The sequence below is a fragment of the Mustelus asterias genome, chromosome 21, assembly GCF_964213995.1.
Source record: "Mustelus asterias chromosome 21, sMusAst1.hap1.1, whole genome shotgun sequence".
Taxonomy (NCBI): domain Eukaryota; kingdom Metazoa; phylum Chordata; class Chondrichthyes; order Carcharhiniformes; family Triakidae; genus Mustelus; species Mustelus asterias.
The window spans coordinates 7,989,660-8,017,495 of record NC_135821.1 but is presented as its reverse complement, the minus strand read 5'-3'; the positions used below and the strand labels follow the sequence as shown (position 1 = coordinate 8,017,495).

Here is a 27,836-nt window from a genome sequence, read left to right as displayed (position 1 = left end):
GACTGGGAGGAGGAAACAGCACTGTCAGGCTGGGCTTCCGGGTGGGCGGGGCACAGAGCGGGGGGCGGGGCCGGGATAGGGGCCTGAGTAGGAGAGGGGCGGGGTCCTTATGAGGGGGCGGAGCTTCGGACAGTGGCGGGGGTCGCTGCAAGAGGCGGGGCATCGGGTAGTGGGCGGGGTCTTCTCGTGGGCGGGGCCTCAGCAGGGTCTCTGGCTGGGGGCCGGGTCTGGGGAGGAGGCGTGGAAGTGGGCGAGGTCTCGGGCAGGGGGCGGGGTCTCGATCACGGCGGGGGGCCATGGTGACGTACGGAACGCGGCGGTCTCCATAGTAACCGCGATGCCAAGATGGTGAAGTTCAGTGAGGTAACGGGCAGGGAGCGGTGGGGATGCAGCCTGTAACCGGGGCCATTCCCTCAGAACCCCGACACCCGGGCCGCTCCGCTAACAGTGGCAGAGGGCCGGTCACCCACCCCCGGCCTGGATTGAAGCCGAGTTTAATCCAACCCGCGGCTTCACTCACAGCGGCAGCGAGCCGCAGGCCCGGTCCCGCCCCTTGAACACTGCCATTGGCTACAACAACTGCCACTCAGGATAGTTCCCGCCCCCCTCACCGTCTTATTGGCGAGACCTGTGAGTGACACGGTGGGCCGGGGGCTGACTGGCCGCCTGGGTTGAAGGGCTTTCCAGGACTCCCCCATGCCCCTCCTCCCAGTGCCCCCTTCACCATGACCCTCCCCCCAGTACCCCTTCCCCAGTGCCGCCTTCCCCATGCCCCTCCCCCCAGTGCCCCTCCCCCCAGTGCCCCTCCCCCAGTGCCCCCTCCCCCAGTGCCTCCTCCCCAGTGCCCCCTCCCCCAGTGCCCCCTTCCCCCAGTGCCCCCTTCCCCAGTGCCCCCTTCCCCAGTGCCCCCTTCCCCAGTGCCCCCTTCCCCAGTGCCCCCTCCCCCAGTGCCCCCTTCCCCAGTGCTCCCTTCCCCAGTGCTCCCTTCCCCAGTGCCCCCTCCCCCAGTGCCCCCTCCCCCAGTGCCCCCTCCCCCAGTGCCCCCTCCCCCAGTGCCCCCTCCCCCAGTGCCCCCTCCCCTAGTGCCCCCTCCCCCCAGTGCCCCTTGCCCAGTGCCCCTCCCCCTGTGCCCCTCCCCCCAGTGCCCCCTTCCCCATACCCCTCCCCCCAGTGCCCCTCCCCCCAGTGCCCCTTCCCCAGTTCCTCCTTGGCTAAGTGCCCTTTCCCCCTGTGCTGCTTCCCCAATGCTCCTCCGCATACCCCTTCCCCCTGGGCCCCTTCCCCAGCGCCCCCTTCCCCAGTCCCCCTCCCCCAGTGCCCCCTTCCCCATGCCCCTTCCCCCAGTGCCGCCCCTTCCCCCAGTGCCCCTTCCCCCATGCCCCTTCCCCCAGTGCCCCTTCCCCAGTGCCCCTTCCCCCAGTGCCCCTTCCCCAGTGCCCCTCCACATACCCCTTCCCCCAGTGCCCCTTCCCCCAGTGCCCCTTCCCCCAGTGCCCCTCCCCCAGTGCCCCTCCCCCATTGCCCCTTCCCCAGTGTCCCTTCCCCATGCCCCTTCCCTAGTGCCCCTCCGCATACCCCTTCCCCCAGTGCCCCTTCCCCCAGTGCCCCTTCCCCCAGTGCCCCTTCCCCCAGTACCCCTCCCCCAGTGCCCCTCCCCCAGTGCCCCCTTCCCCAGTGCCCCCTTCCCCAGTGCCCCCTTCCCCAGTGCCCCCTTCCCCAGTTCCCCTTCTCCAGTTCCCCTTCCCCAGTGCCCTTTCCCGAGTGCCCCTTCCCCAGTGCCCCTTTCCCCCAGTGCCCCTTTCCCCCAGTGCCCCTTGTCCTAGTGCCCCTTGTCCCAGTGCTCTTTGTCCCAGTGCCCCTTGTCCCAGTGCCCCTTGTCCCAGTGCATCCTGTCCCAGTGCCCCTTGTCCCAGTGCCCCTTGTCCCAGTGCCCCTTGTCCCAGTGCCCCTTGTCCCAGTGCCCCTTCTCTGTGTGGATTCCAGTCAGTGTCAGCAGGGAGACCTTGACCCTGACTGACCAAGCGGGTGGTTACACAGGAGGGAGAACCTTTCCTGAATCTCTCCAGTCCAGGTTCTCAGGTGAACTGCAATCACTCCTCCAGCCGTCCTGTAAAAGTGCCGATAACTCAGCACATTTAGACATGAGGGAATGGCATTCGAGTCAGTAATCTAGCAACGTGTTTACATCTCAGTAATTACACATTAGCCCGGCAGCTTTAGTCTTTCCATCTCCTTAAATCTGGAAATGTAACTCTGGTTGGCTCATGCACATTCAAATCTTGGTACTTGGAACAAACTGAATAGTTTAACATACATTTATTACACCTTTTCAGAAGACAGAAAATAAAATTAGAATTTTTATGCCACCTGATCATATCTCCACGCTGTTCCCACATAAATACAATTGTTCCAGTGGATTTGACAGGCCTTGCGCTGGATTTGCCAAGTGTTGCAGCCTAATGCTGTGATCAAATATGTACACTAGCTCCTGCCGTGAGGTTTTGCAGCGAATCAAACTAACATTTAAAACAAATGGCTAAGCGGTGATGAAGTTACATGGGTGATTGCTCCAGAGCAATGGGGCATCAAGTGAAGTTCTGCCAGGAGTTAAGCCAGTCTGGTTAATACATAAAGCAAAGAGAATGGCACAGACTGTTCATGTCAAAAGCGTTTGAATGTTGACTAGGTCTGGTGCAATTCATGCAACTAACTTTTCACCTTTGTAAACTTGGCTTTAAACCAATCTGCAGTCTTCTCTCTGTCTCAATCGATTCAGTCGAAAAAGGAGATCTAGGGACACAGGTTCATAGCTCCTTGAAAGTGGAGTCACAGGTGGACAGGGTGGTGAAGAAGGCATTCAGCATGCTTAATTTAATTGGTCAGGACATTGAATACAGGAGTTGGGACGTCTTGTTGAAGTTGTACAAGACATTGGTAAGGCCACACTTGGAATACTGTGTGCAATTCTGGTCGCCCTATTATAGAAAGGATATTATTAAACTAGAAAGAGTGCAGAAAAGATTTACTAGGATGCTACCGGGACTTGATGGTTTGAGTTATAAGTAGAGGCTGAATAGACTGGGACTTTTTTCCCTGGAGCGTAGGAAGCTGAGGGGTGACCTTATAGAGGTCTATAAAATAATGAGGGGCATAGATCAGCTAGATAGTCAATATCTTTTCCCAAAGGTAGGGGAGTCTAAAACTAGAGGGCATCGGTTAAAGGTGAGAGGGGAGAGATACTAAAAGGTCCAGAGGGGCAATTTTTTCACACAGAGGGTGGTGAGTGTCTGGAACAAGCTGCCAGAGGCAGTCGTAGAGGCGGGTACAATTTTGTCTTTTAAAAAGCATTTACTTACATGGGTAAGTTGGGTATAGAGGGATATGGGCCAAATGTGGGCAATTGGGACTAGCTTAGTGGTTAAAAACTGGGCGGCATGGACAAGTTGGGCCGAAGGGCCTGTTTCCATGCTGTAAACCTCTATGATTCTGATCCAAACATTGATCCAAACTTTTGATGCCTGTTCATTTTCCTTCCCAAACAGCAACAGTCGAGTACTCAGCAAGCCCAGTTAAAGGAAGGTGAGTCATTGTCCAAAGCTATTTTAAAAGTTCTACTTGATTAATTTTTACTGATTTAAAACCAGTGTTTTAATAAGAGCCTATTTCACAAAACCATCTCAGTGGATTCGCCATTTCTAACTCAGTATTTTGACTTACTCAAATTTAAAACAAGTGTGGATATTTAGTTCAGGGCTTCCTCCTAATCGTCAGCAGAAAGCCTGGGATCTCACCTACACTCTTTTCTAAAGGGTACTCAGTGTTGAGGAAACAATTGTAATAAGCTAACCGCTTTAAGAAGAATGCAAAGTTTAACAACAAGCTGGCTTTGAAAGGCTTGGCCAGTGATTTTCCTACTCTCTATCTCCACACACCTCTCCCAGGAGAACAGGGCAGTTTACTGCCTCCAGAATTCCCAGCTCTGTCAGGGGATTGTTCCAAAGGGAAGGTTCAGTCGGTGCCATTCCCGACCACCTACCAAAGCTGCAGACACTGGGAGAGTTTATATATTGCTGTTGAGTCCTTTTACATCTGAGCAGACAGGACTTCAGTGTCTTGCATTCCAAACAGCGCACTGCCGGCAACGCAGCATTCTCTAAACACTGCATTAGAGTCTCGGCCTGGATTACATGTAACAGGCCTGCTGCACCCACTATCCTTTGTTTCCTCAGCTCTCAAGGCTGTGGGCACAGGGCTGCTTCAGATAAATAATAGTTCTCTCCCAATCTGTGGCTGTCCAAGATGGAATGATCCGGCACCAGTTTATAGGATGACAGAATCCTCGCAGTAGAGAAAGAGGCCCATTCAGCCCATTGAGTCTGCACTGACTCTCTGACAGAGCATCCCACCCAGACCCTATCCCCGTAGCCCCACATATTTACCCTGCTATTCCCCCTAAACCTACACATTTTGGGACACTAAGGAGCAATTTAGCATGGCCAATCCACCTAACGTGCACATCTTTGGACTGTCGGAGGAAACCGGAGCACCTGGAGGAAACCCAAGCAGACACGGGGAGAATGTGCAAACTCCACACAGGCAGTGACCAAGGTCGGAATTGAACCTGGGTCCCTGGCGATGTGAGGCAGCAGTGCTAACCGCTGTGCCACCCAGTTCATGACTAATTTCCCACAAAACTGTCGAACGAAATAGCAGTTTCCAATTCTCGATATACGGACCTGCAAATATCCTGACCTTACAACAGCGACTATGTTTCAAAAGTAACTGCTTGGCTGTGAACCATTTTGGAATGACCTGAGTGAGAGAATTCCTTTCTAACTGTCATGAATTTAGTAAGGTGGCATTCTCCAACCTGCCATGACAGCTGAGCCAATCCTGATTAATGCCACCCTGTTACGCCTCGGTGTGATAAGATGCAAACTGCAGTATTTCTCTTTTTTTCCTAATCTCAGACATTGTTATCGAAGAAGAAGATGAAGAGGAAGGGGGGGCTGCAGAAATTTCAGCAGAGCAGGCACTTACCGCTGGCCCCTCTGAGGGGCAGATAGAGGCTGAAAGCACAGCTCAGGAACAAGGTGAAAGAAAGTGTATTAAACAATGTGAAAGATCAGATGAAGCCACCGCCGTGGCTGGCCACTCAGCTCAAAAAATGGGAAGTCACGGTTTCAGATTTGTGCCAGTCACAAACTTGCTTGAGTTAGCTTTGTTACCTTCGCATGCAGATCACCAGATAGAGAATCAGAGCTGAAGGGAGGTGTATGGGGAATGAACGGGTGCAGTGGTTGGAGTAATTACTCTGCCTGATTCTGCACAGGCGTTGACAATAGTCACAGAGCAATCCTTGGGGCCAGTAAAGATGTATTCGGGCATGAGTGGTTTTGGAATTGAATAGAATCCTGAATTATTCTGAAAGAGGCCATTTGGCCCATCGAGCCTGCACCCGACAACAATCCCACCCAGGCCCTATCCCCGTAACCAAAAGAGAAAATGCTGGAAAATCTCAGCAGGTCTGGCAGCATCTGTAAGGAGAGAAAAGAGCTGACATTTCGAGTCCAGACAAAGCTTTGACAAAGGGTCGTCTGGACTCGAAACATCAGCTCTTTTCTCTCCTTACAGACGCTGCCCGACCTGCTGAGATTTTCCAGCATTTTCCCTTTTGGTTTCAGATTCCAGCATCCGCAGTAATTTGCTCCTATCCCCGTAACCCCACATATTTACCCTAGCTAATCTCTCTGACACTAAGGGGCAATTTATCATGGCCATTCCACCTAACCTGCACATCCTTGGACTGTGGGAGGAAGCCGGAGCACCCGGAGGAAACCCACGCAGACACAGGGGAGAATGTGAAAACTCCACACAGACAGTGACCCAAGCCGGGTCCCTGGCGCTGTGAGGCTAACCACTGTGCCGCCGTGCCGCCCACGTGATCCTTTGTCCTGGTGCCTTTCAGTTCTGCTGGAAAGGATGTAATTATTTTATTTCTCTACGTCACTTCAGGGGTAACTGAAGAAACAGCAGAAGGAGAGGTGGTACCTGAAATTGTTGAAGAAGTTTTTCCCGTGGAAGATGTGGTCAGTGATGAGAAGGAGGAAATAAATCTATTTCCTGAAAGTGAAGTAGTGTTCCAAGAAATTCAGGAACCTGCCAGTGACGATGTCTTAGAGGAAACACTGGAGAAAAAAATGGAAGCAAGTGGCAATGTAGGTATGTTTGTGTTCATGAATAAAAGACAGCATTCGGAAATCAATCTCGTCCAAAGCAATGCAGTAACTCAAGAACCTGAGTACATCGCCTCCTGTTGGGAAGTATTCAATACTTAGCTCAGCTATTAAACCAGCAAGGTATTAAAAGACAAAGAATATATTTACAACACAAAATACATTTACCTTTCCCACTTGGAAGTGCTTCTGTAAAGCAGAGTGACTTCAGGGTAGTAATAATGATTAGTGTGAAGAAATCATCATGAAGAAGATATGTACAGGATAGCTTGGAGTAAGAAACATGTACGAAATTTTGAAAATATATTTATAACTAATTGCACACTCTCTCGTTTTCTTGAGAGAAGGAACAGCTGGTAGTTTAAATTCAGATTAACGACCTTTTTAAATTGCCCAGACTGAGGTCAAGGCTAAGGACCCCATGGTAGGACATCAACAAGATTGAACAAGTCCAGATTAGACAAAGCAAGAAGCTACGATTAAAGGATAACAAGGCTTGACTCTTCTGAACTTGTAGCTCGCAGTGAGAAGGAAGGGCTAAGATGCGGGGAGGGCTGAGGGAGCGGGGGGCAGAATGGTGAGCCGCGATTTCAGTTGTAACAAGTTGTAAGAGAAGAATGAGGAGGTTCGGAGGAGCAAAGGGGAATGTGCACAATATTGAATGATTAAATTCTCCATCACACTGTTTAATCGTCCACGCTTTTGGACTTGATTTGATGAATGTAAAGATAAACAATAATTGTGAGTTTTTTCATTCAGAAGGGGAGGAAACAGATGAGTTCAAAGTGACTGCAACAAAGAGTGTTGTGAGTATCTGCTCCTGATTTCACAAATGATTCAAATAGTGATGAAAATAATACACCAGCTACATACTAATTCTTATGCCCACGTTGATAATGGGAACTGCCCTTGTCGGTTTATCACCTGTTAATTATACCCATTGAGCAGCAGGAGCCTTGTTTGCCTCCTGCATCTCTTCAGGCTGTTTGAAGCCAATTTACTTCCCGATATTCTGCATGTTATGCTCTACTGCTTTTGTATTTTCAGTAAGAAGTCTCACAACACCAGGTTAAAGTCCAACAGGTTTATTTGGTAGCAAATACCATAAGCTTTCGGAGCACAGCTCCTTCGTCAGATAGAGTGGATGTCTGTTCTCCAACAGTGCACAGACACAGAAAACAAGTTACAGAATAGTTCTTTGACTTAGGGATTGTATTTTGTATTTGTAGGGATTTGTATTTTCAGACAAGCCTGTCCGATATCCACACCCGTATGACCTTAAACACCCCCAAGTAAAGATTAGGAAGACCAAAGCTATTGGGTGGGACTTGAGCCCAGATTCTCTGTGCGTGTGGGATCGGCCATGGGGAGGGGGCAAAATCCAGAGGAAACCAGAAATTGTGAATCTCGCCGGTGAGATCCTGATTTTTGATTATTTGCCCCGTCCCTCGCCGGCGACGTAACCATAATTTAAATAAATTTAAATCTAATCATCTAGTCCCCTTGCCACATGATCTCCCCTCATAGAATCCTTACAATGCAGGAGGAGGCATTCAGCCCATCGAGCCTGCACCGACAGCAATCCCACCCAGGTCCCAGCCTGTAACCCCATCTATTTACTCTGCTAATCTCTGACACTAAGGGGCAATTTAGCACGGCCAATCCACCTAACCAACGCATCTTTGGAATGTGGGAGGAAACCGGAGCACCCGGAGGAAACCCACGCAGACACGGGGAGGTCGTGCAAACTCCACACAGACAATCTCCCGAGGCCAGAATCGAACCCGGGTCCCTGGCGCTGTGGGGCAGCAGTGCTAACCCACTGTGCCGCCGTGTCGCCCTTGCGAGATATTCCTATCTCGGCAGGTTTGTAAAAACATAAACCTGACAAGGGGATCCCTCTGAGGTCAAAAAGGTAAGTATGGCCCCCGGGGGAGAGGAACCTGGCTAGGCTGTGCCAGGGCCTGACCCTGGTGGGAGCCCCAAGGTTGGGGGGGGTGTTACTTATGTATGTGTGTGTGTGTGTGTGTGTGTGTGGTGGGGGGGGGGGGGGGGGGGTGCGTAGAAATGCCGACGATGATTGTGGAGGGAGGGGGAGAGTTTATATTTATTTCTAATCAGGGAACCCTTTAGAGAGGGTGCCTTGATTTTTGTGGAGCCTATTGCTGGCTCTAACCCTGTCAGAGCGACGGCGGAAACTACGCCCACTCATTATTTTCTTTAAAGAGGCTGGAAATCTGGAGAGAAAGCTGCTCTGCACAACTGGAGAGTTACACTCCAGTGTTCTGACTGAGCCTGACACTTTGCCAAATTCTGGTAAGATCACCCCTGTTGTATTCAGTACTTGCACAAATTCTGACGACTCTGATGTCCACTGCCTCCAGCTGAACCAGACCATTGGCAACTTCCGGGTCTCGTCTGACCCTGAGTTAAGCTGCTGATCCAATATTATCCCTTCCGTAAAGATTGGCTAATTCAACCTCTATAACATCACCTGTCTCAGCCACGTTGCTGAAATCTCATCCCTAAGTAAAAGTAGAATAGGGCGGCACGGTAGCACAGTGGTTAGCACTGCTGCTTCACAGCTCCAGGGACCTGGGTTCGATTCCCGGCTTGGTCACTGTGGAGTTTGCACATTCTCCTCGTGTCTGCGTGGGTTTCCTCCGGGTGCTCCGGTTTCCTCCCACAGTCCAAAGATGTGCGGGTTAGGTTGATTGGCCATGCTAAAATTGCCCTTAGTGTCCTGAGATGCGTAGATTAGAGGGATTAGCGGGTAAAATATGTAGGGATATGGGGGTAGGGCCTGGGTAGGATTGTGGTCGGTGCAGACTCGATGGGCCGAATGGTCTCTTTCTGTACTGTAGGGTTTCTATGATAATATTCTCAAAACACTCAGTAGATCAGGCAGTGTCTGGGGAGGGAGAGACAGAGTTAATGTTTCAGGCCATTGACCTTTCACTAGAACTGCTCCCACACGTTTCTATCACCTCTATACTGTTCGAATTTCTCCTGGCTGGCCTCTGATCTCCCACAATCCATAACAATCTGCTTGTAACTTGCTTTAAATCCTGTTCAGTCAAGGTGGTACTTCCAAACTCACAACCAATGCCACCAAGTGAAAGACCACCACCTGGAGATTCTCCTGCAAGCCACACACCATTCTGGAAATATTTCACCGTTCTTTCACTGTCGCTGGGTCAAAGTCCTGGAACCCCTCCCTAATTGCATTGTAGGTGTACTTTGTTCAGATAGCAGCTAGAAGCAGGAGGAGGCCATTTGGCCCTTCAAGTCTGCTCCACCATTCATTTTGATCATGGCTAAATTCAATATCCTGATCCCCCCTTCCCCCCCATATCCCTCGATCCCGCTTGCCCCAAGAGCCATATCTAATTTCCTCTTGAAATCACACAAGGTTTTGGCCTCAACTACTTTCTGTGGTGGTGAATTCCACACATTCACCACCCTCTGAGTGAAGAAATTTCTCCTTACCTCAGTCCTAAAAGGTTTACCCCTTATCCTCAAACTATGACTCCTAGTTCTGGACTGCCCCCACCATTGGGAATATCTTTTCTGAATTTACCCTGCCTAACCCTGTTAGAATTTTATAAGTTTCTATGAGATCCCCTCTCACTCTTCTAAACTCCAGTGAATATAATTCTAACTGACTTAGTCTCTCCTCATACGACAGACCTTCCTCCAGAACCTCACCCTTCCCTATCTCTACAATCCTTTCCAGGTATACAACTCTTGGAGATCCCTGACATTGACTTCTCATGCATGTCCACTTCCTTCAGTCAACTCACTCTCTTTGGTTAATCTGTGGTGGGTGTGCCTCCAGCTATCTAGGCCTTAAACTCTGCAATTGCCTCTCCTAACTTCTCTGCCTCTCCCCATTTCTCCTCCTTTAAGATGCTTCTTAAAATCTATCTTTTTGACAAAGCATTCAGCCTCCCTCCCGATGACTTCTTGTGTGGCTCAGTGTTGAACTCATTGCCTGAGAGTACAGGGTTTTTGCTGATGCTTTGGGAGATCCTGTTCCACGATTCTGTCTGTTTGTTTAAAACCTGCAACTTGTAGCTTTGAATCTGGTTATATCGTTAAAATTGCGATTGGTCTTGGTTACCAATGAACAGGCAGTTGGATAATAATGAACTTTCCCAATTGAGACCCCACCTGACCAACACAAACACACTGGTAACAATCTATCTAATCCCCTAAATTGTTCAAATATATACTGCTGCAGTAAAGTTTAACATCCTGGAAATGCCTTATGAACAAAATCATAGAATCATACAGCGCAGGAGAGACCCTTCGGCCCATCGAGTCTGCACCGACAAATTAGAACCACCTGAACTCCCACCTAATCCAATCTGCCAGCACTTGGCCCAGAGCCCTGAATGTTATGATGCGCCAAGTGCTCATCCAGGTACGTTTTAAAGAATGTGAGGCATCCCGCCTCCACCACCCTCCCAGGCAGCGCATTCCAGACCCTTACCACCCTACAGAACATAGAACAGTACAGCACAGAACAGGCCCTTCGGCCCACGATGTTGTGCCGAGCTTTATCTGAAACCAAGATCAAGCTATCCCACTCCCTATCATCCTGGTGTGCTCCATGTGCCTATCCAATAACCGCTTAAATGTTCCTAAAGTGTCTGACTCCACTATCACTGCAGGCAGTCCATTCCACACCCCAACCTTCTCTGCGTAAAGAACCTACCTCTGATATCCTTCCTATATCTCCCACCACGAACCCTATAGTTATGCCCCCTTGTAATAGCTCCATCCACCCGAGGAAATAGTCTTTGAACGTTCAGTCTATCTATCCCCTTCATCATTTTATAAACCTCTATTAAGTCTCCCCTCAGCCTCCTCCGCTCCAGAGAGAACAGCCCTAGCTCCCTCAACCTTTCCTCATAAGACCTACCCTCCAAACCAGGCAGCATCCTGGTAAATCTCCTCTGCACTCTTTCCAGCGCTTCCACATCCTTCTTATAGTGAGGTGACCAGAACTGCACACAATATTCCAAATGTGGTCTCACCAAGGTCCTGTACAGTTGCAGCATAACCCCACGGCTCTTAAACTCCAACCCCCTGTTAATAAAAGCTAACACACTATAGGCCTTCTTCACAGCTCTATCCACTTGAGTGGCAACCTTTAGAGATCTGTGGATATGGACCCCAAGATCTCTCTGTTCCTCCACAGTCTTCAGAACCCTACCTTTGACCCTGTAATCCACATTTAAATTAGTCCTACCAAAATGAATCACCTCACATTTATCAGGGTTAAACTCCATTTGCCATTTTTCAGCCCAGCTTTGCATCCTATCTATGTCTCTTTGCAGCCTACAACAGCCCTCCACCTCATCCACTACTCCACCAATCTTGGGTCTTGGTTACCCTCTGGGTAAAAACGTTTTTCCCCACATCCCCCCCTGCCCCTCACCTTGAACCTATGTCCCTTTGTGACTGACTGACCCTTCAACCAAGGGGAACAGCTGCTCCTTATCCAAATGGGCAATAGTTCAATCAATACATAAACTCCAAAAATCAATATTAGAAGTCTTCAGTTAGATGGGCTCATGACAATGTATTATAATATAGAAGTTTATTGCCTGGAGTGTGGAAGCACCTTGTAATCACATGTAGTAACGTTTTGCCCTGTTTTTTGGTGCTTTCCTGCTGTATGATGCTACAGACATCACCACGCTTTCAGTACATCATCCAATCAACCTCATGTGTAGTGTAACTGAGAATGCAGGTCCATCATAGTCCAGTTCAGTGTTGTTTTCTTCCCCCATTCAGATTTTTCTGGCAGCAGATAGGAGCAGGAAACTTGGCTATTTCCTTCTCCCTGGTTAGTCTTAGTGCTTAAGTCAATTGTCACGTCCTAACCAAAGTTCCAGTAAAGACTGGCAGTTCCCCGACTAACTGGAGATCAAACCTGGTACTTTAGTGGTCGGTGTGTCCCAGTATCACAATGTGTGATACGTTTGGACATAGGAGCTAAGTAATATCTTCGGTTTGGTTGAGAGTTGTGTAACCTGTAAACTGGGGCGGCACGGTGGCACAGTGGTTAGCACTGCTGCTTCACAGCTCCCAGGGACCCCGGGTTCGATTCCCAGCTTGGGTCACTGTCTGTACGGAGTTTACATGTTCTCCCCGTGTCTGTGTGGGTTTCCTCCGGCTGCTCCAGTTTCCTCCCACAGTCCAAAGATGTGCAGGTTAGGTGGATTGGCCGTGCGAAATTGCCCCTTAGTGTCAGGGGGGATTGGCTAGGGTAAATGCATGGGGTTGTGGGAATAGGGCCTGGGTGGGATTGTGGTGGGTGCAGACTCGATGGGCCGAATAGCCTCCTTCTGCACTGTCGGATTCTATGATTCTTGAGTGGGTCATAAACACAGGTAAGCAGAGGTGCTGAAACCTGAGATTAAGACAATTTGCTGTACAATTGGCAATGAAGCAGTTATTGAGTACAGTTGCTGTATGTGCGCCATGTATAAATAACACCAAAAAAGTCTGTAGGTCAACTTTTATGCAGAATTTATTTTAGATGGTGATTGGCGAATATCATTTTGGACTGAAGAAGTTTGACACTCACTCCAATCCACATTCTTTCCATTCCGATGCCAACCCTGCTACAACGTCAATCCGTCTTATTTATACTGTTTAACTTTTTCTATCACAGCACGAACAAACAAAGGAACTGGAGAAGATCACGTCACCTTTGCCCACGAGTAGCACTTTTTCAGAAGGGGAGAAGGAAGAACCGCTGCCTATCATTGGCGAAGATTTAGCTCATGATGATAGTCCTGTAAAGGAGGAATTTGCAAAAGGTCTCCCAACCATAGAACCCGGGACACCAGAGAGAGGTATGATTAGCACTAAAGTGGGTGGCACAGAGGAAGTCTTACCAATAGGAAGTTGGATTAGGTTATCAATAACTGGGTGGCACTCGGGTAAAGAGGGAAGGTGCAGCTTGCAATGAACGACGAAAGGTGCATTATCTTACCTGTATGGAGAAAGGAGGATAATATCCGGCACCTGGCGGCATGGTGGCACAGCGGTTAGCACTGCTGCTTCTCAGCGCCAGGGACCCGGGTTCGATTCCCGGCTTGGGTCACTGTCTGTGTGGAGTTTGCATGTTCTCCCCCGTGTCTGCGTGGGTTTCCTTCGGGTGCTCCGGTTTCCTCCCACAGTCTGAAAGATGGCTAGGTGCATTGACCCAAACAGGCGCCGGACTGCGGCGACTAGGGGAATTTCACAGTAACTTCATTGCAGTGTTAATGTAAAGCCTTACTTGTGACTAGTAAATAAACTTTAACTTTAAGAATAGACTTTTGATTTAGAAGCACAATGGAAGTTGGGAACAAAGGAAGAAAAGGCCACTATCAATTTACTGATAAATCTGTTGCCAAGGTGATGATTCAAAATGCTTCTTAACCAATAAGTTAGGTGGGATACCCACACCAGACTTGGATATCGAAGAAGCAGGAGAGTGGTTTCAGCGAGATGAAAATCTCGGGGTGGATTTTCCTAGTCCTTTGCCTGGTGAACCATAGGATGTGAAGGAATGTCAGCCAGATAGAAGCACGCACTCATCTTGGAACCTGTCTGAGATTCCTTTCATTTAAATTCATACACAGGAGAACGGCATAGAGTTCTCCCCGAGCACTTCGTGTGTGTGCATTGCACCCAGATAATCTGATGCAGCTAAATGCAGGACCAGGAGAATCCATCATCTTGTCTTGCTCAGCTATGTAAGAGTGTCACTTGTTCCCTCGATAAGCACGTTTGCTGCATGCAGGATATCTTCGGGAAAGATTTTGTAAATATTTCTAATGCTGCTGTAAGGAACGTACAGCAGAATTCAATAGATTTGTGATCAGATGCTGCACCAGCCAAGATATCATCTTAAATGGTGTCTTTCATCTTTTGTCAGAGTCACCTACCCAGGAGGAGAGGGAGGATGAAACTGAAGATGAACAAGCATCTTTTGATCGAATGGAACTGGAATACAAATACCAGGTAAATTCCCTCCTTTATAGTCCTCTTACTCTGTTTTTTTAATGTTACCTCCCGGCACTTTGCTCCCACAGTTAGTTTGCTACATCCTCTATTCCATGTTTTTTTTGGCCATACTCTCACTCATTGTATGTACACAAGATAGCTGCCACATTGTGAGTCAAATAGTCTTAGACTCAAGTCCCACTCCAGAGAATTGAGCACATAATCTAAGTTGGGACTCTCCAATACAGTATCGAGGGATTGATGCACTGTTGGTAGTTCCATTTTTCACATCATAGAATCATAGAAAAGTATAGCACAGAAGGAGGCCATTTGACCAATCGAATCTACATTGTTGTGTCAAAAAGCAGCTTAGTTAGTCCCACTTTTGCACAGAATCACAGAATTGTTACGGTGCAGAAGGAGGCCATTTGGTCCAACCGGGCTCTCCAAACAAGCATCATGGCTTAGTGTCATTCTTCTGCCTTTTCCCTGTACACTTGCACATTGTTTCTGTTCAAATAATCATCTAATGCCCTGTTGAACACCTCGATTGAACCGGCTCCATCACACTTCCAGGCAGTGCATTCCAGACCCCAACCACTCACTGGGTGACAAAGTTTTACTCACAATCAGATTTGCTTCTTTTGCAAATCGCTTTAAATCTGTGCCCCTCTCGTTCTCGATCCTTTTATAAGCGGGAACAGTTTCTCCCTATCTACTCTGTACAGCCCCCTCATGATTTTGAACATAAAGTAAAGTAAAGTTTATTTATTAGTCATCAATAAAGCTTACATTAACACTGCAATGAAGTTACTGTGAAATTCCCTTAGCCACCACAGTCCGGTGCCTGTTCGGGTCAATGCACCCTAACCCCGCACGTCTTTCAGAATGTGGGAGGAAACCAGAGCACCCGGAGGAAACCCACGCAGACACTGGGAGAAGGTGCAGACTCCACACAGTCAGTGACCCAAACTGGGAATTGAACCCGGGTCCCTGGCACTGTGAGGCAGTAGTGCTAACCACCGTGCCACCCCAAAATGGCATCCCACTTTAGGGAGCCTCAACCAACTCCGCAGCCAAAAATATTCCCATCACGCAGAAAAAAAACTAGCTTGGTTGTGAATGCCCGTTGAATTAAAACTCTATCAAATCTCCAAATTTTCCTATGTTCTTGTCATTTCTTTCCTTCAAGTATTTATCCAAATTCCTAATGGAATTTACAATTGAATCTGTTCTATCACTCCATGGGGCAGTTCTAAATCCTAGCCACTCATCACATTAGCAAGTTTTTCCACATGTCACCCCTTGTTCTTTTGCCAATATGGGGAGGTGGTGGCATCGTGGTACCGCCACTGGATAAGTAATCCGGAGACTCAGGGCAAGTTCTGGGGACCTGGCTTCACCAGGTGGTGAAATTTGAATTCATTAAAAATCTGGAATTAAAAGCCTAATAATGACAATGAAACAATTGTCGGAAAAACCCATCTCGTTCACTAATGTCCTTTAGGGAAGGAAATCTGTCGTTCTTATCTGGTCTGGCCGACATGTGACTCCAGAGCCGCAGCAATGTGGTTGACTCTCACTGCTCTCTGAAATGGAGGGCAGTTGGGATGGGCAATACTTGCTGGCGCAGCCAGTGATGCTCACATCTCATGAGTGAATTTTTAAAAATCATCCAATCTAAGTTACCAACCCTTCAGCCATTGAAAACATTCTCTGCCTAAACTCTTCAATAATTTTAAACAGTTCTGTCAATTATCTTAATTTTCTCCGCTCTAAGGTGAATAGAAATTAAACTGAGGCCCCAGCTGCTCTTTCAGATGGGGCGGCACGGTAGCACAGTGGTTAGCACTGCTGCTTCACAGCTCCAGGGTCCCGGGTTCGATTCCCGGCTCGGGTCACTGTCTGTGTGGAGTTTGCACATTCTCCTCGTGTCTGCGTGGGTTTCCTCCGGGTGCTCCGGTTTCCTCCCACAGTCCAAAGATGTGCGGGTTAGGTTGATTGGCCAGGTTAAAAATTGCCCCTTAGAGTCCTGAGATGCGTAGGTTAGTGGGATTAGCGGGTAAATATGTGGGGGTACGGCCTGGGTGGGATTGTGGTCGGTGCAGACTTGATGGGCCGAATGGCCTCCTTCTGCACTGTAGGGTTTCTATGATTTCTATGAACGGTGGCATTATTTCAAAAAAGGGCAGCAGAGTTGTGTCCTGGACAGCATTTGTCCCTCAATCAACATCACTAAAGCCGAATGTCTGATCATTATCACATTGCTGTGTGTGGAATCTTGCTGTATGCAAATTGGCTGCCACATTTCCTATATTGCAACAGTGAATACACTTCAAAACCACTTCAGAGACTGGGCAGGCGATGGCCTAGTGGTATTGTCGCTCGACTATTAATCTAGAAGCTCTGCTAATGTTCTGGGGGACCCGGGTTCGAATCCCGCCACGGCAGATGGTGGAATTTGAATTCAATAAAAATAAATTTGGAGTTAAGAATCTACTGATGACCATGAAACCATTGTTGATTGTCGGAAAAACCCACCTGGTTCATTAATGTCCTTTAGGGAAGGAAATCTGCCGTCCTTACCCGGTCTGGCCTACATGTGACTCCAGAGCCACAGCAATGTGGGTGACTCTCAACTGCCCTCCAAGGGCAATGAGGGATGGGCAATAAATGCTGGCCCAGCCAGCGATGCCCATGTCCCGCGAATGAATAAAAAAAACAAGTGATCTGGGACGTCCTGTGAAAGGTGTTATATAAATGTAAGATGTAGATCAGATCTAGCAGCTCAAGACTGGGCATCCATGAGGCGCTGTGGGCCATCAGTAGCAGCAGAATTGTACTCCAGCACAATCTGTAACCTCGTGGCCCGGCATATCCCCCACTCTGCCATGATCACCAAGCCAGGGTATCAGCTCTGTTTAATGAAGAGGGCAGGGGAGCATGTCAGGAGCAGCACCAGGCATACCTCAGAATGAGGTACCAATGTGGTGAAACACAGGACCACAAGTATGTAAAATAGCTGAAGCAGCTTGCACGAGACAGAGCTTCCATCATCGTGGATCAGATCTAAGCTCTGCAGTCCTGCCACATCCACCGTGAATGATGGTGGACAGTTAAGCAAGTAACTGGAGGGGGAGACTCCACAAATATCCCCATCCTCAATGATTTGGTGCCCAGCACGTCAGTGCAAAGACTAGGCATTTGCAAACCTCTTCAGCCAAGATTGCCAAGTAGATGATCCATCTTGACTTCCTCCAAAAGTTCCCAGCAACACAGATCAATTTGATTTAATCCATGTAATATCAAGAAGTGGCTGAAGGCACTGGATACAGCAAAGGCTGTGGGCCCTGCCAACATCTTAGCCACAGTACTGAATACCTGCGCTCCAGAACTAAGACTAGCTGCGCTTGTAACAAAGCTGTTCCATTACAGCTACAGCACTGGCATCTAGCTGATAATGTGGAAAATTGCCCAGGAAGTTCTTGTCTGTAAAAAGCAGGACAAGTCAGGGCAATTACTATGTCGTTAGTCTACACTTAATCATCAGCAAAGTGATGGGATGCATTGTCGACAGTGTTATCAAATGACACATGCTAACTGCTCGCTGACGCTCAGTTTGGATTCTGCCAGGGCTCCTATGTTCCAAACCTCATTATAGTCCTGGTTCAAACATGGATAAGAAATCTGAATTCCAAAGGTGTGGTGTGACACTGAGGCAGCATTTGACTGAGTGTCGAGGAGCCTGAGCAAAACCGGAGTCAGTGGGAATCAGGAGAACTCTCCGCTGGTTGGAGCACAAAGACTATGATTGCGGTTGTTGGCTGGCCAATCACCAACCCCACGATATTGCTCCAGGAGTCACTTAGAGTAGCTCTTTGGTCCAGCCGCCTTCAGCTGCTTCATCAATGACCTTTTCTCCACCATAGGGTCAGAAGAGGGGATGTTTGCTGATGACTGCACAATGTTCAGCACCATTCATAAACCACCAGAGACTGAAACAGTTCAAGCTCACATTTAGCAAGATCTGGATAACATTCAGATTTGGGCTGATAAGTAGCAAGTAACATTTGTGCCACACACCTACCAGGCAATGGACATGTTCAACAAGAGAGAATCGAACCACCTCCACTCGATATAACAGCATTGCCATCATTGAATCCCCCACCATCAACATCCTCGGGGTTACCACTCACCAGAAACTTAACTGGACCAGCCAACTAAAAACTGTGGCTACAAGAGCTGGTCAGAGGCTGGGAATTCTGCAGTAAGTAACTCACCTCCTGACTCCCCAAAGGCTGTTTATCATCTGCAAAGCACAAGTCAGGAGTGTGATGAAATACTTTCCATTTGTCTGGATGAGGGCAGCTGTAACAGTTAAGAGGCTGAAGCCATCCAGGAGAAAACAGACCTCTAGATCAGCACTCAGCCACCACCTTGGACATCCACTCCCTCCACCACCAAGGCTCTGTGGCCACATTGTGTACCGTCGACAGGACACAATACAGCAACTCATCAAGGCTCCTCTAACAGCATCTTTGAAACCATGAATTCTACTACCTGGAAGGACAAGGGCAGCCACCACTTTCCCTCTAAGCCAAACACCGTCCTGAATTGGAAACACATCACAGTTCCATCACTGTCCCTGGGTCAAAATCCTGGAACTCCCTCCCTAACAGTGGGTGTACCTTCATCACATGGACTGCAGTGGCTCAAGAAGGCCACCTTGTCAAGGCCAACTGGGGGTGGGCAGTAAAGGTCGGCCTATCCAGCGATACTCTCATTCTTGAAACAAATTCTTAAAAGTTGCTCTTTTTTTTACATTTACAATAGTCATTGCGCTGAGATGCTTCCGAAAACCGCTTCTCATCCTTTGTTTCAATTTATTTGCTTCTGGGTTCTAAAAGCCTGTAGGTTGTTGGAAGAAGAGAAAACTAAATGAAGCCAGGTAAATGAATCAGTTGTAAGATCCAATGTATGCGGGGCGGCACGGTGGCACAGTGGTTAGCACTGCAGCCTCACAGCGCCAGAGACCCGGGTTCGATTCCCGGCTTGGGTCACTGTCTGTGCGGAGTCTCCAAGTCCTCCCTCTGGGTTTTCTCCGGGTGCTCCCATTTCCTCCCACAGTGCAAAGACGTGCTGGTTAGGGTGCATTGGCCGTGCTAAATTCTCCCTCAGTGTACCCGAACAGGTGCTGGAGTGTGGCGACTAGGGGATTTTCACAGTAACTTCATTGCAGTGTTAATGTAAGCCTACTTGTGACTAATAAATAAACTTTACTTTTTCCATTCTAATTTAATAGCGAGAAGTTGAGAGGTAGATTCACTGGTGTGAAATACAAAGCTGAATAAAATCCCTTTCTTTCCTCCTATTGTTCCTCAGGCATTATTTGTGGAACGGCAGAGGTTGAGGAATCATAATAACCAGGTACAGAACAAACTGGCCGATTACTATCGCAAGAAGAAGACAGAGGAATCAAAAATCGAGTTTAAAAAATCCCACTCAGACTATGAGCAACGTTACGTGAGGTTCATGGGTAAGGAACAGATTAGGGTGTGAAAAGAACAGTCTGATTATAGAAACATTGTCGTGTTAACTGTGGGAATGAGTTTAAATCCAATGTTGACAGAAAAGATTCAAAGAAACAGACTTAGTGTTTTGAGTTGAATTTCGGAATAGAAGAACTGAAGAAGATCCATGTTCGACTCGATTAACTTTATTCCTGTCTCCCCAGATGCTGCTAGTCCTGATGACTATTTCCCCAGATGCTGCTAGTCTTGATGACTATTTCCAGCGCTTTCTGTTTTTATGTCCAATCTCCGTAGGGATGGTGGGGAGGGGGTGACTGGAGTTAAGAGAAGCTGGGATTGATGTCACTGACTGAAGTCTGTTTGTTTGACACAGACTCTCTGGCTAAGTTACAGGCCAACTATAGGGAGGAGATCGAATTATACCAGGAACAGATCGCTGATCTCACCACTGAGTGTGAGGAGAAGCAGCAGTTGACAGAATATGCATGGAGGATGTTTATGTCGAGGAAGAAAGCCGTGGCAAAGACTGTAATAAACAAACGACCAGGGAGACACGCAGCACTACTGGTAGGTTGTCCATTACTGGGAATGATTGAGGATGTATAAAAAAGGAAAAGGGTAGGTAAAGAGAGTGTTGGTCGTCTAGAGAGTGAGAATGAGGAGTTAATAGTCGATAACAATGAAATGGCGGAGGGAATGAACAAATATTTTGCTTCTGTCTTCACTACAGAGAATGCAACAAACATTTCAGTTATAGGGCAGCACAGTGGCAAGCACTGCTGCCTCACAGCGCCAGGGACCTGATTTCGATTCCCGGCTTGGGTCATTGTGTCTGTGTGGAGTTTGCACATTCTCCCTGTGTCTGCGTGGGTTCCCTCCGGTTTCCTCCCACAGTCCAAAGATGTACGGGTTAGGTGGGTTGGCCGTGGTAAATTGCCCCTTAATGTCAGGGGGACTAGCTCGGATAAATGCATGGGGTTATGGGGATAGGGTGTGGGTGGGATTGTGTTCGGTGCAGACTCGATGGGCCGAATGGCCTCTTTCTGCACTGTAGAATTCTATGAAATGACTCTACGAAGTAGTAAATGAGGAAGTAGAGGGAGAGAGGAACTTGGTGAAATTACAATCACTGGGGAAGCGGTACTGAACAAACTGATGGAGCTGCAGCTGACAAGTGTCCGGGTCCAAATGGACTTCACCCTAGGATATTAAAAGTGTGTGGCTCATGAGGCAGTAGTTGGTGTTAAGTTTCCAAAACTCCCTAGATTCTGGAAAGTAGGAAATGTGACCCCTCTACAAGACGGGAGGGAGACTCAAAACATAACTTGACATCTGTCCTGGGGAAGGTGTTAGAATCGATCATTAAAGTGGTTATAACTGGGCACTTAGAAAAACTCGAGGTAATCAGGAGAGGTCAGTACGGTTCTGTGAAAGGGCAATTATGTTAAACCAATTTACTGGAGCTTTTTGAAGAAATAACATGTGCCTTGGATAAAGGGGAACCTGTAGATGTTCTGTACTTGGATTTCCAGAAAACATTTGATAAGGTGCCACATCAAAGGTTATTGCAGAAAATAAAGACTCATGGTGTAGGGGATAACATGGATAGACGATTGGCTGGATTGGCAGAAAGCAGAGAGTATGCATAAATGGATCTGGTTGGCAGAATGTGATATGTGGAAGGGTCTGTGAAGGGGCCTGAATCTTTTATAATTTCAATAATTGATTGAGATGAGGAGGGTGCAGGCATGGTAGATAAATTTGCAGACAACACAAAGATAGGTAGGGAAGCATGCCAAGTAAAAGATAAAAGGAGTTTGTAGACAGATACAGATAGGTTGAGTGAGTGGGTAAAAATCAGGCAGATGGAGTATAATGTGGGAAAGTGTGAACCCCTAATCAACTGCTTTCAAGGCCCCTCAGATATTTTTCTCCATACAAAGCTCCGTGTAAATAAAAATCGCGTTTGGTCCCCAGTGTGTCTCTTTCAAATTGAGTTCCATTCTTGCCGATCTTCAAAATCAGGGTTTGAACTTGAATACAGTGAGCGGGTAGGAGCAAAAGAGGAAAGTTCCGAGACCACAGCAGTATAGAGAAGTTGGAGAAAGGATTCAGATGGAGACAGAGAGGTTGGAGGCAACAGGTGAAAGAACAAGAGTTTCTTTGAAGCCTTTCAGCAGTAACAAAGATGCTGGAAGATTCTCCCTGGTAAAGGGCTGGGAATCTGTGATTCCATACATTATGTGGAGATGCCGGCGTTGGACTGGGGTGAACACGGTAAGAAGTCTCACAACACCAGGTTAAAGTCCAACAGGTTTATTTGGTAGCAAATACCATAAGCTTTCGGAGCACTGCTCCTTCGTCAGATGGAGTGGAAATCTGCTCTCAAACAGTGCAAACAGACAATATCAAGTTGCAGAATACTGATTAGAATGCGAATCCTACAGCCAGCCAGGTCTTAAAGGTACAGACAATGTGGGTGGAGGGAACATTAAACACAGGTTAAAGAGATATGTATTGTCTCCAGACAGAACAGCTAGTGAGAGATTCTACAAGCCCAGGAGGCAAGCTGTGGGGGTTACTGATAATGTGACATAAATCCAACATCCCGGTTTAGGCCGTCCTGCTCCTTCGTCAGATGCAGTCACGGGCATTCAGCCTTGGATCTTCAGGTAAGCGTTCTCCAAGGCGGCCTTCACGACACACGACAGCGCAGAGTTGCTGAGCAGAAACTGATAGCCAAGTTCCGCACACATGAGGACGGCCTAAACCGGGATGTTGGATTTATGTCACATTATCAGTAACCCCCACAGCTTGCCTCCTGGGCTTGTAGAATCTCACTAGCTGTTCTGTCTGGAGACAATACACATTTCTTTAACCTGTGTTTAATGTTCCCTCCACCCACATTGTCTGTACCTTTAAGACCTGGCTGGCTGTAGGATTCGCATTCTAATCAGTATTCTGCAACTTGATATGGTCTGTTTGCACTGTTTGAGAGCAGATTTCCACTCCATCTGACGAAGGAGCAGTGCTCCGAAAGCTTATGGTATTCCATACATTGCCAGCAAGGAAACTGTTTTTCAAATAGAGCAGAATTAAAACTTTATGGTGGCGGGAACCTTAGTTCTCTGATCCAAGCCTGATCTGGATGTGAGTCCCTGTGAGGGGCAGCAGATTGTGGAAGCTCCCTTATTAGATCTTACTTAGACATGAACTTTATAGAGTGAGTGAACTGTTATTGATTCGGGACACAATCAGCTGAAACATTGTGGTTTGGGAAGCCCCAAGAGCCAATTTTACAATCTCAAACCCGGAGTCGCAGATTAATCAGAAGCTTTTCCAATTACCTTCCCATCTTGGTCACTTGTAACCAACATAGAATCCGGTGGAGCGACAGGCCCCAGACTCTTGCACTCAATCTCAATCTTATCAGGGGATTACAAACTGCACAACATTTAACATGTTAGTCTTTAGATCTCCAAATCGAATTGGGTTCTCAATGATAGGAACCCTTGTTTGTTTGTTAATGTTACGATCAATAAGTGAGAAATATTACTGCTGAGGTATGAGACACTTCGACTGTGGACATCCATTGTCCGAATTGATAACCCCCAGCTCAGAAAATGTCTGGCTGAGATACAGAGTAACGTTTCAGTTCTTCCCCAGCAATATTCATTCACCTTAACCCAGGAAATGTAACTGAAAACATGACTGGTTTGTGTGTGTGTGTGTGTGTGTAGGAGCTGGAACGCATTCAGAATGTTGAAGAGCAGAAAGAGAAGGAGATGAGGCAGATTCGATTTCTGACGATCAAAATGAAGAATAAACTGAAGTTTTATGAACATCAGCTCAAGGCGAAGGAGGAACTAGCGGGCGGACTAAACCTGATCGATTATGAACAGCTGAAAATCGAGAACCAGTCTTACAGTGAGAAGATTGAGGAACGCAATGAGGTAGACGGGGAGAATGATCACTCCTGTCCATCGAGGGCTGGATGAACCATTTAGTTTACTCTGGTGAAAATGGGGATCAATAAATTGCTTAGAAAGTGAGGGATATTTTCCTGGCCTTTGTAACGCTGCCATCTCGACCTCAGATAGGGTCTCCCAGTTTGAATTGTCAGCTGACCTCAGCCTTTGGGTTAGAGAGAGTTTAAAAAATCAGTTTCGACTTATAAACACTGCCCATCGATACCTCTGTCCCCCGGCCCATCGATACTGCCCCCCCGCCCATCGATACTGCCCCCCCCCCGCCCATCGACACTGACCTCCCGCCCATCGATACTGCCCCCCCGCTCATCGATACTGCCCCCCCGCCCATCGATACTGCCCCTGGCCCATCGATACTGACCCCCCGCCCATCGATACTGCCCCTGGCCCATCGATACTGACCCCCCGCCCATCGATACTGCCCCCCCGCCCATCGATACTGCCCCCCCGCCCATCGATACTGCCCCCCCGCCCATCGATACTGCCCCCTGCCCATCGATACTGCCCCCCGCCCATCGATACTGCCCAGCCCATCGATACTGCCCAGCCCATCGATACTGCCCCTGGCCATCGATACTGCCCCCTGCCCATCGATACTGCCCCCCGCCCATCGATACTGCCCAGCCCATCGATACTGCCCCCCGCCCATCGATACTGCCCCCTGCCCATCGATACTGCCCCCCGCCCATCGATACTGCCCCCCGCCCATCGATACTGCCCAGCCCATCGATACTGCCCAGCCCATCGATACTGCCCCCCGCCCATCGATACTGCCCCCCGCCCATCGATACTGCCCCCCGCCCATCGATACTGCCCAGCCCATCGATACTGCCCCTGGCCATCGATACTGCCCCCCGCCCATCGATACTGCCCAGCCCATCGATACTGCCCCCAGCCCATCGATACTGCCCCGCCCATCGATACTGCCCCTGGCCATCGATACTGCCCCCCCCCCGCCCATCGATACTGACCCCTAGATATTGGATTCATAGTGAAATGTTTCTTTAGCCTTGTTCCCTTTCTCTGTCGCCTGGGTGATAACACCATTGTCCATTTCCAGTGGGACTGTATCCCAGCCTGGGAAGCAGGGAGGGGAAATTAAAGGTGGATTTTTTTCCAGCACCGGGGTTGTTTTGGCAACATCTGCTAGACTTGCATCATGTAAAATAAATGCAGCACCTGGTGTACAGACCAGCTCCTACAGCATGGGAAAGAGATGCAGTGGGCAAGGCCCTACATCCCCTGAGGGGATGGGACCAGCGTGTGAAAATTATAAACCTGCACACAGCCCCCCTAAAGTCCAATGGAGCTGAGGCCTGGGATGGGGGGAGGGAACTTATATGGATTGCATACAAGACCTGATTTCGAGTCTCTGTGGTTTTATCCATCACATGGGAACCAGGTTAGAACTGTTTTCAGATTGTATTTAACTAGTGCAGCCTTCACCCCGAGCAGTCTGGTACTCCATGTGTAAAGACAGAAATCAAAGCACCCACTGAGTACCTTGAGGCATAATTCCACTGCAGTCTGGATCTGGCCGCACTGCAGGTTCAGGTTTTTTTGTGTCTGCTAGTTATCGCTGACAATCACACACTGTGCTCTCAGCTGATGAGGCTCTTGGGGAGACTGGAGCTTTTGGACCTGTTCCCCCGGTACCTTCTTTCCCCCGCACACCCCAGTACCTACACTCTGCACAGCGACACCCCCAGCCCCGCTCACCACCGTACATACAGCGTCCCCCTGGCCCCACTCTGTGCCACTGCCCCAGTGCCATCGTTCTCCCTGTACTTCCACCCCCAATATAGATCAATAGGACTGATCTCAGTGGACAGGATTAAGGCAGCATTCCCGTTACTGGTGCTGGCCGTGACTTTCTGTGGGTAAAGCTCTGTTTTACCGCCTGTCCAACCCCCGTGAGAGCCAGTCCCTTCTCTAGAACTAAAGGAAAAAGGTGAAAGATGCAAAATGAAATGAGACTGGGAAAGATCTGGGTGTGAGCAGGAGTTCAAAACTGGAATGTCACATTAGGAGACAAATGTTTGATCTAGATTTGATTTTAAACGGAATATCAGAACGATGCAGATGTTCAAATCTGATGTTCGTTTTACAGGAAGTCACAAAAATGCGAAAGAAGGTAGCAGTTACCATCGGGGTGATGACCCACATTAAGGAGAAGCTGGAGTACGTGGACGCAGAGAATGTGGAGAAAAAGAACCAGCTCATGGACCTCGAGGCTGTCGTGGCGCAGGTATCCGGGTGGGCGAGCCAGGGGCAGGGATCCCGAGGGCGAGAGTGTGGATTCTGGAGATAGGGGGGAGGGTGGGGGACAGTGTCGGTGGGCAGGTGGAGTGTAGGTACCAGAGCTGGGTGCAGTTACAGTGCGGTGGGGGTACAGTGCAGATATTGAGGGGATAGGGACAGGGAGAACGGTGGCACTGGGGAAGTGGGCCAATGGCACAGAGTGGGGCCAGGGGGACACTGTATGTACGGTGGTGAGCGGGGCTGGGGGTGTCGCTGTGCAGAGTGTAGGTACTGGGGTGTGCGGGGGGAATGTAGGTACTGGGGGAGCAGGTCCAAAAGCTTCAATCTCCCCAAGAGCCTCTTCAGCTGAGAGCTCAGTGTGCGATTGTCAGCAATTACTAGCAGACAGTAAAAACCTGAACCTGCAGTGCGGCCAGATCCAGACTGCCTTTTTCTTGATGTTGGAGGTGAGATGGATAATGGAGACCAGATGAGTAGGACACAGCCAGCACTGAGATCAAATACTGCGCTGGTAAACAGTCTGTACCTGTGATCCTTTATACAGCAAGGTATTCTGCTGCTAAAATTTAGTGTATAAAATTATGAGGGGCATCGATAGGATGAACACACGTAGTCTTTTTCCCAGGGAGGGGGATTGAAAATTAGAGGGCATAGGTTTAAGGTGAGAGGGGAAAGATTTAAAAGAGGCCTGAGGGGCAACTTCTTCACGCAGAGGGTGGTGCGTGTATGGAATGAGTTGCCGGAGAAAGTAGTTGAGACAGGTACAAAAGCAACATTTAAAAAGCATTTGGATAAGTACATAGATGGGAAAGGATTAGAGGGATATGGGCCAAATATGGGCAATTGGGACTAGCTGGGAGGGCACCATGGTCGGCATGGACATGTTGGGCCGAAGGGCCTGTTTCCGTGCTGTATTGCTCCCTGACTCTATACTGCTGTCAGAATAGATAACACTGCCCACTGCAGGAAAACAGCCAGCATCCGACGTGTCTGCCCAGTGGCTAAAACCTGGGTCAACATTAACATGATGTGGAGATGCCAGCGTTGGACTGGGGTAAACACAGTAAGGAGTCTAACAACACCAGGTTAAAGTCCAACCATCATTAACATTCAACATTAACAGACAGCCCACGTGGGGATTAGGGTTCACATGCCTTGTTTTAATATCTGTCTGAACATTATGCTGAAGAGATTGGATATTAGCCATAAACACAGAGAATTCTCCCTCAGTGTGCCCGAACAGGTGACTGGGGGGTTTTCACAGCAACCTCATTGCAGTGTTAATGTAAGCCTTACTTGTGACACTAATAAATAAACTTTAAGAAGTGCAGTCGCTGTTGTGATGTGGGGAACACTGCTACATTCTGAGCAGGTTTGAGGCAGAATCTGACCCTGCAGATTAGGACAAGACCTTATTTTCTTTTGATATTCTTACATTGATTTTTGGTTTAATGGTGTGTCTGTCACCAGCCTTAAATTTGTGGTTGTTATAGAAACGGGAAATCCTGACCAAAACCAAGCAAGCACGGGACAGAGTCCGGGCAGCAAACTACAAGCTGAAGGAGAGGTGTGGCCTGTTGTGTAACAAGGTGCTGCTCCGAGACTTTGAGGAGAATGTGGACACCAGTGACCGGCTGCGCCAGAGGCTGGAGGTATTGAAACGGCGACATGCTGACCTCACACTCGACTCCTACGGTATCAAGAAGAAGATTGAGTGGGTGAAGATGGGACAGTTACAAGCTCAGTAACAGCCACTTCAGGGAGTGTTTCCACTTTATTCTGTTACGATAAATATTATATCAGCTGGC

The 27,836-nt window shown here is 48.5% G+C and overlaps 1 protein-coding gene across 1 annotated transcript; it reads left to right on the top strand.

Moving 5' to 3' along the window:
• The first annotated feature begins 258 nt into the window (after positions 1-258).
• LOC144508920 (cilia- and flagella-associated protein 184-like) lies at positions 259-27,836 on the top strand. The gene is made up of 12 exons (XM_078237134.1): positions 259-363; positions 3,543-3,579; positions 4,971-5,093; positions 6,016-6,222; positions 6,996-7,042; positions 12,925-13,108; positions 14,179-14,264; positions 19,629-19,782; positions 20,151-20,344; positions 23,518-23,730; positions 25,877-26,014; positions 27,522-27,836. The coding sequence occupies exons 1-12, from the start codon at positions 346-348 to the stop codon at positions 27,774-27,776; spliced, it is 1,656 nt and encodes a 551-aa protein (XP_078093260.1). The 5' UTR covers positions 259-345; the 3' UTR covers positions 27,777-27,836.

Excerpts from the sequence above, each read along its gene's own strand:
- LOC144508920 (XM_078237134.1), top strand. Across the intron at positions 7,043-12,924 it reads TGACTGCAACAAAGAGTGTT|CACGAACAAACAAAGGAACT; the intron begins GTGAGTATCTGC and ends TTTCTATCACAG. Across the intron at positions 23,731-25,876 it reads AGATTGAGGAACGCAATGAG|GAAGTCACAAAAATGCGAAA; the intron begins GTAGACGGGGAG and ends TTCGTTTTACAG.